At 66.4% G+C, this 12,877-nt stretch overlaps 4 protein-coding genes across 7 annotated transcripts in view; all 4 read right to left on the reverse strand.

Annotated features, from left to right (window-relative positions):
* Positions 1 to 753, reverse strand: part of IKZF4 (IKAROS family zinc finger 4) — a 26,609-nt gene extending 25,856 nt beyond the window's left edge. The window contains exon 1 of one of the 2 annotated variants that reach the window (XM_054051617.1): positions 641 to 753. The gene's annotated coding sequence lies outside the window, so the exon portion shown is untranslated. The remainder of the gene's footprint in view (positions 1 to 640) is intronic. The other variant, XM_054051624.1, reaches the window with a different exon arrangement.
* Positions 636 to 4,103, reverse strand: SUOX (sulfite oxidase). Of its 2 annotated transcripts, none has more exons than XM_054051628.1 (4): positions 3,584 to 3,985; positions 3,046 to 3,086; positions 2,800 to 2,944; positions 636 to 2,179 (listed from the first exon to the last, which is right to left on the reverse strand). In XM_054051628.1, the coding sequence occupies exons 2-4, from the start codon at positions 3,075 to 3,077 to the stop codon at positions 746 to 748; spliced, it is 1,611 nt and encodes a 536-aa protein (XP_053907603.1). In that variant the 5' UTR covers positions 3,078 to 3,086; positions 3,584 to 3,985; the 3' UTR covers positions 636 to 745. The 2 variants fall into 2 exon arrangements, with proteins under 2 accessions (XP_053907603.1, XP_053907602.1); XM_054051627.1 differs by lacking the exon at positions 3,584 to 3,985 and adding an exon at positions 4,047 to 4,103 and having other exon boundaries at positions 746 to 2,179.
* A 1,458-nt stretch (positions 4,104 to 5,561) lies between these two features.
* On the reverse strand, positions 5,562 to 12,258 carry RAB5B (RAB5B, member RAS oncogene family). Of its 2 annotated transcripts, none has more exons than XM_054051631.1 (6): positions 12,127 to 12,258; positions 7,510 to 7,774; positions 6,918 to 7,069; positions 6,681 to 6,803; positions 6,492 to 6,585; positions 5,562 to 5,701 (listed from the first exon to the last, which is right to left on the reverse strand). In XM_054051631.1, exons 2-6 carry the CDS (start codon positions 7,670 to 7,672, stop codon positions 5,586 to 5,588), a joined length of 648 nt encoding a protein of 215 aa, XP_053907606.1. In that variant the 5' UTR covers positions 7,673 to 7,774; positions 12,127 to 12,258; the 3' UTR covers positions 5,562 to 5,585. The 2 variants fall into 2 exon arrangements, with proteins under 2 accessions (XP_053907606.1, XP_053907608.1); XM_054051633.1 differs by lacking the exon at positions 12,127 to 12,258 and adding an exon at positions 7,859 to 8,379.
* Positions 9,085 to 11,562, reverse strand: LOC128849497 (uncharacterized). The gene is made up of 2 exons (XM_054051629.1): positions 10,190 to 11,562; positions 9,085 to 9,844 (listed from the first exon to the last, which is right to left on the reverse strand). Exons 1-2 carry the CDS (start codon positions 10,887 to 10,889, stop codon positions 9,669 to 9,671), a joined length of 876 nt encoding a protein of 291 aa, XP_053907604.1. The 5' UTR covers positions 10,890 to 11,562; the 3' UTR covers positions 9,085 to 9,668.
* Positions 12,259 to 12,877: the final 619 nt, after the last annotated feature.

Raw genomic sequence — 12,877 nt, forward strand, 5'->3', positions numbered from 1 at the left:
AGGGGTTCCCAGAGTCAGGGGGATCCCGGGGGGGGGGGGTCCTAGAGTCAGGGGGGTCCCATTGGGTCAGGGAGTCCCATTGGGTCAGGGGGGTCCCAGGGGGGGTCCCAGAGTCAGGGGGTCCCATTGGGTCAGGGGGGTCCCAGAGTCAGGGGGATCCCGGGGGGGGTGTCCCAGAGTCAGGGAGTCCCATTGGGTCAGGGGGGTCCCAGAGTCAGGGGGATCCCGGGGGGGGTGTCCCAGAGTCAGGGGGTCCCATTGGGTCAGGGAGGTCCCAGAGTCAGGGGTTCCCAGAGTCAGGGGGATCCCGGGGGGGGTGTCCCAGAGTCAGGGGGTCCCATTGGGTCAGGGGGGTCCCAGGGGGGGTCCCAGAGTCAGGGGGTCCCATTGGGTCAGGGGGGTCCCAGAGTCAGGGGTTCCCAGAGTCAGGGGGATCCCGGGGGGGGGGTCCTAGAGTCAGGGGGTCCCATTGGGTCAGGGGGTCCCAGAGGGGGTCCCAGAGTCAGGGGGATCCCAGAGTCAGGGGGATCCCACAGAGTCAGGGGTTCTCACGGCTGTGGGGTTCCCAGCGCCGCCCCCCCGCTGTCCCCACGTCCCCCCCTGTCCTCGCGCTGCCCCAGGAAACGGCGAGTCCATAAACCTGCGCAATCTTTATGGAGCCACTTTCACACGTCGGGAGCCGTAAAAAGCGGCGACCTTTGCGCCTTGGCGGCCGCCGGACAACGGGCAAAGGCAGCGGAGCCGCTCAGCGGGCGACGGTGACGCCGACGCGGTGCCAGGCGTTGCTCAGGACCCCGCGCAGGTTCCAGATGGGTGCCACGCTGTCGGGCTGGACGTTATAACTCTCATCCACCGCTTTGCAGACGATGTCCAGCTCGGCGCCCTCCGTCACCGGCGTCTCCAACTCCCACAGCACCCACGCCCACGCTCGCCCCGGCACCGGCCGCTCGCCCAGCAGCCGCGCCACACGCCAGCTCCGGCCGCCGTCCAGCGAGACGTCCACGCGAACCACGCGCCGTCCACCGCCGCTCCAGGCGTAGCCTTTCACCGTCAGCTCTCCCGCCGGCACCGTGGCACCGGGACGCGGGGAGGTGATGGCCGACTGCACCGGCAGCTCCTGGATGGCGGGCGCCGTGGAATAATCCACCGTGTCCCAGTCGACGCTGGGGCAGAAGCCCTTGTAGTCGTTCTGCTGCCAGTGGCTGGGGCTCTCGGCCGGGCTGACGGCCACGCGCTGCAGCCACTTGACGCTGCGGGCGCCCACCACGCCGGGCACCACCACGCGGACGGGGAAGCCGTGGTCGCGCGGCAGCTCCTCGCCGTTCATCTCGTAAGCCAGCAAGACGTCGGCCGCCGGGTTGATGGCGCGGTTATAAGGGATGGAAGCGCCGTACGTGGTTCCTCCGACGTCGGCATCCAAACCCTCGAAGCAGACGTGCCATTCGCCTTCGCGTTCCTCGCCGAAGCCGGCGTGGAGCAGGACGTCCCGCAGGCGCGCGCCGCCCCACCGCGCGGTGCTGATGGCTCCGATGTCCCACGCCAAACCCTTGACGGGGCGGACGCGGCTCATCTCGCTGCGGCGGTTGCCGGCACACTGCAGCGTGGCCGTCACCTCGTGTTTGGGAAAGCGGTGGCGTAGCTCAGCCAGCGACAGCGAGACCCCCTGGCCCCCCGGCCCCTCCACCCGCAGCCGGTACGCGCCGGGCTCCACCGCCGGCACCGGGAGGTGGTTACGGGTGAAGAAGAGCTCGTTGGGCGTCAAGAAACGCTCGGCCAACAGCTCCGGCGGCGGCTCGGCGTTGAACGGCTTCTGGCTGTTGACGCGCAGCGCGGGGTGCCGGGGGGGGTCTCCGGCGAAGGGGTCCTGGGGGAGGACGGCGGGCGCCGATGCCGCATCCTCGGGGTGCAGCTCCCCGATTTTGTACTCACGGAGCAGCTCCAGGACGTGGGGTTGGCTGTGGACGGCGTAGAGGGCCCAGAAGGGCTCCAGGGCCCCCCCGGCCGCCAGCAGCAGCTTCTCGGCCCCCCCGGGATGAAGCTCCACGAAGTCAGTGACATCGAAGACTTCGGTGCCGTGGGTGACCCAGACGCGGTCGCGGGGTGAGCGGTGGCGCCCCACTTCCTCCCGCGTGTACAGGGGGAACTGGGGCGCAGGGGGGGCCTGCGCCGCCTGCGCCACCTGGGGGCGGCCAAGCCCTGATCGGGGGGGGCACTGAGCCCTCCCCGGGGCTCGCCCCACCTCCAGGATCTTGGGGTCTCCCCCCAAAACCGGCACCTCAATGCCTCGGGGGGACGTGGCACCCAGAGAAGGTCATGGGGGGGTCTCTCCCCAGGATATGGGCAGCCCGGTGCCCCCCCCGCCCCAGTGCCCCCCAACCCCCGTCCCAGTGCCCCCCCAACCCCATCCCAGTGCCCCCCAACCCCCGCCCCAGTGCCCCCCAACCCAGTGCCCCCCTGCCCTGATCCCAGTGCCCCCCAACCCCCGTCCCAGTGCCCCCCCGTCCCAGTGCCCCCCTGCCCTGATCCCACTGCCCCCCCCAATCCCAGTGCCCCCCCCAATCCCCGTCCCAGTGCCCCCCCATCCCAGTGCCCCCCCCAATACCAGTGCCCCCCAACCCCCGTCCCAGTGCCCCTCCATCATTGTGTCCCCCAGTCCTGGTGACCCCCCCAGGTCCCCGTCCCTCCCTCCCCATCCCAGTGCCCCCCCAGTCCCGGTGTTCCCCCCCCGCTCCCCGGGTCTCATCCATCCCCGGACTCAGCAGCCCCGGTGTCCCCCGGTCCCCCCCCCGCCCCGCTCACCCTCCGCCGCCGCTCTCCATAGGCCACGGCAGCCCCGAGCCCCAGCAGCGCCGCCAGCACCGGGGCCACCCCCCGCGGTGCCCCCCCCCTCGCCGGGGTCCCGGGGGGGAACCGGGAGCAGGGGCGGCGGGGGGGAACCGGGAGCCTGCGGGGAGAGCCGAATGGCACCGGAACCGGGGGGAACGGGGGTGGGACAAAGGGGGGAACGGGGGAGGACAAAGCGGGGGGCGGGGGGGGGGGTCCTACCTGCGCCCGGCGGCGGCGCGGAGCAACAGCATCGGCGGGACCTGCGGGGACAGAGCGGCGGCTGGGAACGGGACCGGGACCGGGACCGGGAACCGCTACCGGGATTGGGAACCGGGACGGGAACTGGGAACCAGCACCGGGACCGGGATTGGGAACCGCTACCGGGAACTGGGAACCGGGACCGGGATTGGGAACCAGCACCGGGAACTGGGAACCGGAACCGGGACGGGGACCGGGACTGGGAACCGGAACCGGGAACTGGGGCACCAACACCGAGAACCGGGACACCCGGAACCGGGACTGCAAACGGTTACCGGGCCCGGAAACCGGGCCATCTAGAATTGGGACCGGGAACTGCTACCGGGAACCGGGGCATAGGGATTGGGAACCGGTACCAGGGTATCAGGGACCCAAGGGATGGAAGGAAGGGGGAAAAGCGGCCCGCAGGGGTCCCGCGCGGAGCATCCTCGCCCCCCCCCCCCGTACCGGTCCCGCTCCGCGTAGCCCCATCGTAGTCCCGGTTTTCCCGTCCACGCACCTGCGTTAACGGCTCCGGTAACGCAACCCCGCGGCTGGCGCTGCCGCTTTAAGAGAGGGGCGGGAGGGCTCGTGGCCTCACTGTTTGGCCACGCCCTCTCTAGAAGTGCTAACGGGTGGGGTGGGCGTGGCCTCGCGCAGTGGGGTCCGCAGCGGCGGGGGGCTTAAAGGGGCAACGCGCAGTGCTTAAAGGGCCAACGGCATCGGTGCCGTTCGTCACCCGGGGCGAGCAGCGGGCAACACCCGTGGGCCACCGCCCCGCTGGTCACGCCGATAAGCGTTATCAGGGCAGGGCAGGAGCCTCCCATCAGCTGTTGGCATCGGGCAGGAGCTGGAGACGTCGCTTTTGCTGCCGGATGCCAACAACGCAGCGATCGATTGAACCCCCAAATCCCTCCCTGAGCACACAAAGGGGTGGGGGGGGTTCGCCTTATTTTTGAGTTGTTTGGTTTGGTTTTACTTACATTAAATACATCAGTTGAGTTCTGTTACCGCGCTCGTTAATTAATGCGATGGAGGAGCTTCGTCAAAGCCGAAAAAAATAAAGAATCGTTATCAGAGAAGAAGCAAAAAAAAGGAAATAAAGGAGGAATCGAGAGAGAAAAGCTGCAGCGTTGGATTGGGGGGGGAAAGGGGGAGCCCTGGCTAAATACACGGCACGGATTTGGGGGGGGCTCCCACAGCCGGATCCTGGTCTGAGAGGAGACAGAATTGGTGCTGAGGGGGCTCTGGGGGGGCTGCGGGCTCTGCCCCCGCCGTGGGGGGCTTCATACAGGACGGGTCCCTCTACCCCACAGCCTCTCGAACCACCCCCCCCGCTACAAACAGAGCCCCCCCAGACTGAGCCGGGGGCTCCGGCAGCGCCAGGACGCAGCCGCGGCGCAGGGACCCAGCGGTGCTGCCGCTTTGGGGTGCCCCACGCTGGGGTGTCTCTGGTTTTGGGGTGCCCCTACTTTTAGGGTGCCCCACACTGGGCTGTCCCTGATTTTGAGGTCTCCCTGCTCCAGAATGCCCCTGGATTTGGGGTATCTCTGGTTTTCGGGGGGTCTCCACACAGCAGGGAGTGCCACCTGCCTCCCCCCAAAGAGGGGGGGGTGTCTCCCTGGGGCCTTTCTGTTCCGCCGCGGGGACCCCGTGACAGCGCTTGGCCCCATCCCGACTCTCCTGAGGGTTCCTCCAACCAAGGGAACTCCTTGGGAAAAGCGGAACCGCGGAGCCTCCTTCCCCGTCCGCCGCCCCCGAGGGCTCAGATCCAAGAGGAGCAAAGGAAAAAAGCCAAGGTGCATCTTGAACGGGACGTTCCCCCGAGTAAAGTGCAAAGCAGAGCCGTCGCCGCCGAGCGAGAGGAGAGGCCGGCGGGATCGGCCGTGGGGAGCGCAGGCGAGGGGCGAGCGGGGACCGATATCCCCCTCCCCTCTAAAAACTTCCCAGGCACTTCCAATCCTCTGGCAAAAAAAGGCCACCTGGGAAGGAATGAAGGACGCTGCAGCTTTTCCCCCCTTCTCCTGACAGCAAAACAGAGGAAATAAGAAGGGAAAAAAAAGTACAAATGAAGAAGAAATCCGTGAAACCCCTGGGAAAAACCCATGTTTCCCGGAGGCTCTGGCTGCTCGGCCACAGCCTGACCCTGCGAGGCCGCTGCTCCGGTCTCTCCAGCTCCGGCTCTCCAGGGAGGGCGGAAAAAGAGCCGTGAGTGGGCACAGGGTTTTTCCCAGAGCGGGGAGAGGGAGGAATCGGAAGATCCGGTTGCTATTTGCACCTATAATACAAAGTGAAGAAGAGTTTCTGTTTTTCTCAGAAGTCGAGTCCCCGGCTGCTTTCGTCGCGCTGCCGTCGGGAGGTGGTGCCGGGAGCCTGGCGGTGGTTCCGAAGCATTAAAAAGTGCGGTTGGAGGGAGCTCGGGAGGGTCTGGATCAGCCGGGAGTCGCTGTGCCGTTAACGGAGGAGAGGTGGGGGACAGGGGTGGGGGTGCTGTCCGGCTCGGCCGCCGCGTAGGTCACCCCTCAGTTGCTACAGCACTGGCTCCGGCTCTGCTGGCTCTGCTCGTGCAGGTCCACGCCTCGGCTCCGGCCGCCCGCGCCGCTCGTGCTCTGCGGCTCGCTCTTCGGGAGCTTCTTGGCTGGGGGGGGGGAAACAGGGGAGATGGGAGCGGGATGGGGGCTCGCACCGCGGCTCAGCCCCACGGCTGCGGGAGCTGCGGCAGCACCAGGGAGCCGGGCACACCGCGGAGCCACCCGGTCCAGAGCCATCCTGGCTGGACCCCAGAGCCATCCCAGTGGGACCGCGGCTGCACCACGGAGCCCCCCCAGACAGACCCCAGAGCCACTCTGGTGGGACCCCAGAGCCACTTCATCCAGAGCCATCCCAGTGGGACCCCAGAGCCATCCCAGTGGGACCGCGGCTGCACCACGGAGCCCCCCAGACAGACCCCAGAGCCACCCTGGTGGGACCCCAGAGCCACTTCATCCAGAGCCATCCCAGTGGGACCCCAGAGCCATCCCAGTGGGACTGCGGCTGCACCACGGAGCCCCCCCAGACAGACCCCAGAGCCACTTCGTCCAGAGCCATCCCAGTGGGACCCCAGAGCCATCCCAGTGGGACCGTGGCTCCACCACGGAGCCCCCCCAGACAGACCCCAGAGCCACCTCATCCAAAGTCATCCTGGCTGGACCCCAGCTGCACCCCAAAGCCACCCTGTCCAGAGCCCCCCTAGCCACACCAGGACCAAGGAGCCGTTTCCCTTCAAGCTGCCCTTGCACTGGCAAGCGCCCCGGCAGCACCCGGCAGCCCGTGGCACAGCCAGGCTCACCGGAGCGCAGGACAGGCTCCAGCCCTTCTCAGCCTCCTCAAAACGCTCCAGGACGGAAGCTGCCACCCCTCGATCCCCCCCCATCACCCCAGACTCTCACCGATGGCCAGGAAGAGGTCATTGACATTCATTGCCGTCTTGGCCGATGTCTCCATGAACAGGAGGCTGTTGTCATCTGCGTAGGCCTGTGCCTCCTGGAAGAGTGGTCGAGCAGTCGGCTGAGGCTCCAGAGCACCGGAATGGGGGAAACCGGGGCTGGGCAGTGAGCGTGGAGCGGCCCCACACTTACCTCGTACTCCACCATCCGCTTGCTGGCCAGATCGGCCTTGTTGCCGGCGAGGGCGATGACGATGCTGGGGCTGGCCTGGCGCTGCAGCTCCTTCACCCATGTCTTCGCCCGCGCAAACGTCTCCTGGGAGCAGAGCTGAGATCTCAGGGCTCATCCCATCACCGGGATGAACCCTCATCCCTCCACGGAGCCCCCGCAGCCACCAAACCCCCCCGGGGGCGCGGAGCAGGATCCCACCTGGTTGGTGATGTCGTAGACGACGATGGCAGCCTGGGCGCCGCGGTAGTACATGGGGGCCAGGCTGTGGTACCGCTCCTGCCCGGCCGTATCCCAGATCTCAAACTTTACCGTCGTGTCGTCCAGGCAGACGGACTGTGTCAGGAACGCCGCTGCCGGGAGGGAAGACGGCGTTAAACGTCGCGGCATCGGCTGCTCCCACGGCAGGCAGGTGCCCAACGGGAGTTGAGAGCCCTCCTCACACCCTGGCACCGGCCCAGTGGGGTGGAGGAGCCTGTTAATTGCGTTCGTTAGCCACGCTGCGGTCATTAGCTGCGCTATGGTCATTAGCCACGCTGCGGTCGTTAGCCACGCCACGCACTGATGCTGCTCAGGAATAAAATCCCGGGTGCTCCGGGCGAGCAGCGCGCTCCTCGTGGGATCGGGAAGGGCTCCTGTGCTGAGGGATCCCGCTGCGAGACCGCAGGATGGGGCGTGCAGCCCGATTCCCACCCGGAGCACCCGCTCCGTGGCTGCAGGAGGGCTGGGATTAATGGGAATTGAGAGGGATAGACCCAAGGTGGGGGTGTCTGCGGTTTCCGGGGGAACTCACCACCGATGGTGCTCTCCTGGTACTCGTGGAATTGGCCCTTGACGAAGCGCAGCACCAGGCTGGATTTCCCCACCGCCGACTCTCCCAGCAGCACCAGTTTGAACTGGCAGATCTTACTGGCTTGGGACTGCCCGTTCGGCCTGGCCGCTCCTCGGCTGCTCATGGCCGGGTGCTGCTGGCGCGATCCGGAGAGCCGGGAAGGCACCGAGGCGTCGGTGTGGGGCAGGGGGGCGCAGGGCGCTGGCCGTCGATCCGCTCGCCTGTCCTGGAAGGAGGAGAAAGCCGTCGGCACACCGGGAGCGCTCGGAGCGAGGCTCCCAGGGGCTGTCGGGACTGCTCAGAGACGCACTTGGCTGAGCTGCAGTGGGAAAACTCCTCCTGCCGTGAACTGGGATGTGCTCCTCGTTAACGGGGTCTTTGCCCAGGGTCTTTCCCTGGACGTGGGGTCATTCCCTGGGGCCTTTCCCTGGATACGGAGTCTTTCCGCAAGATATCTCCCTGGCTTGGGGCTCGTTCTCCAGGTGCCCACAGCAGCACAGGGCACAAATCCACAGGCTATGGCTCCGCTCCTTCCATTCCGGAGGGATTGCAGGGACGGAGCCAATCCGGCAGCCGGGATCCTGGCGGCCGAGGAGCTGGGAGTGAGTCAGCAGCCCAGTCCTCCTGCTCCTGGGACACGCGGAGCCGGGAAGGGCAGCACGAGAGCGGCCCTGGATCGCACTTGTTTACACAGCAGCCAGGGAGATGCCAGAACTGCTCCGGCTGCTGGGAGGAGCTGGAACCAAACTCCCCAGCGCCATCGCCAAGTTCCTCAGTCCTGGGTTTGGGAGCATTTGACCTGATTTGGCTTTGTTTCCCACACCGGACACGCATGGCCGGGCTCTGGGAGCCACCTGGGCAGCGGTGCAGAGTGCGGCCCTCGCGGCACTTTCATAGAATCATAGAATGGTTTGGGTCGGAAGGGACCTCAAAGCCCATCCAGTGCCACCCCTGCCATGGGCAGGGACACCTCCCACTGGATCAGGGGCTCCGAGCCCCATCCAACCTGGCCTGGAACCCTTCCAGGGATGGGGCAGAAACCACTGCTCTGGGCAAACTGTTCCAGGGCCTCCTCACTCCCATGGGGAAGAAATTCCTTCTTGTGTCCAGTCTATCTCTGCCCCTCTCCAGTTCATCCCCGTTCCCCCTCATCCCATCCCCACAGCCTTTATGAACAGTCCCTCTCCAGCTTTCCCGGAGCCCCTTCAGGTACTGGAAGGTCACTATGAGATCTCCTCGGAGCCTTCTCCTCTCCAGGCTGAACAACCCCAACTCTCTCAGCCTGTCCTCAGACAGGAGGTGCTCCAGGCCTCGAATCATCTTTGTAGCCTCCTCTGGACCCGTTCCAACACTCCCATCCTGCTCCAATCCAGACACGGCAGGATTGAGCACAGCACTTGGAATACCACAGCTTCCCGAAACCCACAGGGAACATCAGGGCTTCCTGAATCCGTGGGGTGGGTGCATGGAGGAGATGAAACCTGAGGACCATCAGGCAAACCAGAGAGTGGGCTGGAGCATCTCCCATCCGAACTGGATGATCTTTAAGGTCCCTTCCAACCCAAACTATTCGATGATTCTATGATTTGGGTTTTCCCTTGGGAGTGAGTCCCTTGTAAGGTCCCAATCCCGAGGTTGCGGGGCCACAGCAGGGATTTATCTGCACCGGCAGAGCCAGGCAGGCAACGGGACAGGGATCGCAGAGGCAGCACGCGCAAAGCCGTCCATTCCCGGTTCCTCTTTCCCGTCTGCCTGCAGCCACGAGCAAGGTTAAAGCTGGACAAGCTTGGCTGGAAACCGCAGCGCCCACCCAGCACAGATCCCAGCCATTCCCAGACCCCTCCAGGAGAAGCGGGATCACCCTCATCTCCGCCACAGCATAGCAAAGCCCTGGGAACACCAACTCCTCGGCACGATGCCTGCCTGGACGCTGCTTCCCCTCTCCGGCACTGCCTGGGACAAGGCCGGCTCGGCACTAGTGTTGGAAGCAGCCTCGGCCGCCGGACTCCTGTCAATTCTCCATGCTTAGATCCCAAAAAAACATTGGGAGAGCTCGTGCGGGACAAAGGCAGGCACAGACGCGGCTTGGGACGGCTCCTGCCCAGCGCTGCGCTCACAGCTCAGAGGCAGGGCTGAAGATTTTCCAAGTATTTGAAGTATTTGGAGCAGAATTCCCGGTGCCGGCAGCGCCACAGCCCTGCCCAAGGCTGCTCCTCTGCCAGGGCAGGCGCTTCCGCAGGCTCGGAGCGATGGCCTGTCCGGAGCCGGCCCTGAGCACGGCAGCCTGGCTCTGTCCCTGGGGACACACGGACAGGGGTCAGCACGGACCCCCAGGACACATGGACAGGATCCAGCCGGGACCTTCCACCACGGGCACCCGGCTGGATCCCGCGCCTCTCCAGCCACTTGGCACAGCTCCCGCGTCCCCTCGTCCAAACCCTCTGGAGCCGCGCGGCCCCTGGCTCCCAGCACCGTGTGGACCTTCCTCCCCATCCTCCTCCTCCTCCTCCGGGCTGTGAGGCAGGAGCTGCCCCGTCCCCACCGCTCTGGTGATGTCGCTGGCTGCTGGGATCACTCCAGGCTTCGGTTGATCCCACCAGAGCTGCCAAAGTCCGAATGACTCCGTCCTTGTGCCCCTCACCTTGCAGAACCCCAAGATCCCGGATGGAGCCAATTCTCCAGCCTAGAAGCCGCTTCAGGACACGAACCCCAAAAGTACCGCCGTGAATCCCACCCGTGCCGGGGCTCCTCTCGGGATTCCGTAAGACACAAGCACTCAAATCCACCTTCTCGAGAATGAGGCGCAGTTTCTGAGCCCCGGAAGATCCACAGAACCCCGAGACAACAGAGTATTCCCACCAACCCACCGGCATCCATGGCAGGATCCATGGTGGGAAGCGGCACGTGCCGGCAGAACCAGCCGGGATAAATCCACTCCCCTGGCAGAGATTTCCCCGGCCAAGGGCTGTGCTGGCGGCAAGACATGGATCGACCGGTGCTGCAGGGAATCTGAGGGTGCCTCCCTCCATCCCACCTGTGATCCCACAGCCTCTCCGTGCCGTTTGGAGGCAGCACAGCTCCGGCTGAAGTGCGAGAGCGGCAACCGGCAAGGGTTGCGACAGCCGGGCCAACTGCTTTCCTGTTCCTTTTCCTATGTCCCAATCACCCTCCGGCAAAGGCGCTGGGGGCTCCGATTCGCCTGCAGGCACCGGGGGGTTCCCGGTTACAGAGGGACCCCAGCTTTTGCCACACAACGATGCTGGGACACCAGAGCGAACCTGAGAGAGTGAACGCCACCAAGCAGCACACGAAGCCATCCCGGGGCTCTCTGCGTTCAGCATCACTCGGTAAGGTAATGCCAAGATCCCAGGACGCTGCCGGCTCGGTGACGGCAAGGTGTCGGTGAGCTCTGGCTCTCCCGGTCTCTCCAGCCCCACACCATCGCCCCACGCCTCACCCGGCAGCACCGACACACTCAAGACCACCCAGGAGGGCTCCAGGCTCTGCTCCGGTGCTGAGCCGGCACAGACAGCGACTCCCACATGGATTCGAGGGATCCGGCCTGGCACAACGCCCGCAGCTCGGGGAACAGGGCTGGCGCTGCCAACGGAGCTTCCCTTTGGGATTGGAGCCCTGGGAGCCGCGGCTCCAAAAGAATAGCACTCGGCAGCTGCTCTTCCATGCCAGCACCGCGGCGCCCCATCCTGCACCGACTCAGGCAGCTCCTGCCTGTGGTGGTGGCTTCGATGCCGGGAATAAGGATTCGGTGCCAGGGATGGGGATTCCTGTTCTTCCTTCTTCGTGGTGGCCAGAACCGCAGCCAAGGCCGTGGATGAGTCGGTGCCTCCCGCCGCAGCTGCCGTTGCTGCGAGCCACGAGCCGCTCGGGAAGCCCCGATTCCGGCTCTGGGATCGGTGGAAGGTTGGTAACGCGGCTGCCGTGTGTCCCGTGGGGCACTGCAGGAGACGGGAGGCTCTGCCGGGAACACCGGGGCCTCTCCCGCTCACCGGGACTGCTCAGGCCTCCCGTGGCCGTGATTCCCACCCGCTGCAGTTTTACACTGGGGCCTCGCAGGGGCTCCGTGCAGGGCATGAACGGCAGCACCGGGCCCACACCGGGAACCCCTCGGTTACTGAGAACCCCCTTAAACCGGGATCTCCTCTCGGGCACCGGGAACCCCCAGATCGGGAGCCCCTAAACCGAGATCCCCCCCCCATACACCGTGATCCCTCGGTTACCGGGAACCCCCCAGACGGAGACCCCCAACCCTCGCACTGGGAACCCCACCAGGCACCGGGCCCTCCCTCGGGCACCGGGAGGCCCAGATCGGGACCGCCCTAAACCAAGACCCCCCATAGATCGGGGCCCCTCGGTTACCGGGACCCCCAGACCGGGGTTCTGCGGAGCCGGTGACACGGGGGCAGCACCAGGAACCCCGATGGCGGCGGGGCCGGGGGTGGGGAGGGACCGAAGGCCCCGGGTCCCCGCCCCGAGCCCTAGCCACGCCGCCGCCCCCGGTCCCAGGGCCCCCTCCCTCCGGTGCTCCCGCCCCCCCCGGTGCCCCGGCCCCCCCCGTACCTGTTCCCCGTCCCGGCCCCTCCCGTCGCGGCCCCCAAGCGCACAAACAGGGGCTCCACCAAACCCTCCTGGCGCGGGCGGGACCGAGCGGCGGCTCCGCCAATGGGCGACGCGAGGGCCGCGCCACTTCCGGTCCAAGCGGCCAATAGGAGCGGAAGCCCCTGGAGACCCCGCCCACTTCCGCTCAGGGAACCAATCAGCGCTCCGGAGACAGCGGACGGGCGGATGCGCGGCCAATGGGAGGCGGTGACGTCACGGAGAGGGCGAGAGCTTGGATGAATGACGAGCAATGCCAGCAACAAATAAGATGATCTAAGGGGCGGGGCTTGCCGCCGCGGGAGCCAATGGGCGCGCAGGGCGGGCTGATGAGTGACGTAAGGGCGCACGCCGCAGCCAATCATAGGCGGAGACGAGCCGTGATTGACAGGTCAGGCGCAGCCAGTGCCGGCGCTGAGGGGCGCGGCCAAAGGAGGGCTGGGCAGGGGGCGTGGCCAAGGCGTGGCCCAAGGTGCCCTGGAGGGGCACAGGGATGGGGGGGTCGTATGGGGGTCTCTTGGGGGGAAGGGGGCGGTATGGAGGTCTATAGTGGGAGGGGGCATCTGCATGGAGCCCTAGAGTGGGGAGGGGGCGTCTGCATGGAGCCCTAGAGTGGGGAGGGGGAGTCTGCATGGAGCCCTAGAGAGGGGAGGGGGGGGGGGGGGTTGTATGGAGCCCTAGAGTGGGGAGGGGGGGCCTGCATGGAGCCCTAGAG

The sequence above is a fragment of the Cuculus canorus genome, chromosome 29 (assembly GCF_017976375.1).
Source record: "Cuculus canorus isolate bCucCan1 chromosome 29, bCucCan1.pri, whole genome shotgun sequence".
Classification (NCBI taxonomy): domain Eukaryota; kingdom Metazoa; phylum Chordata; class Aves; order Cuculiformes; family Cuculidae; genus Cuculus; species Cuculus canorus.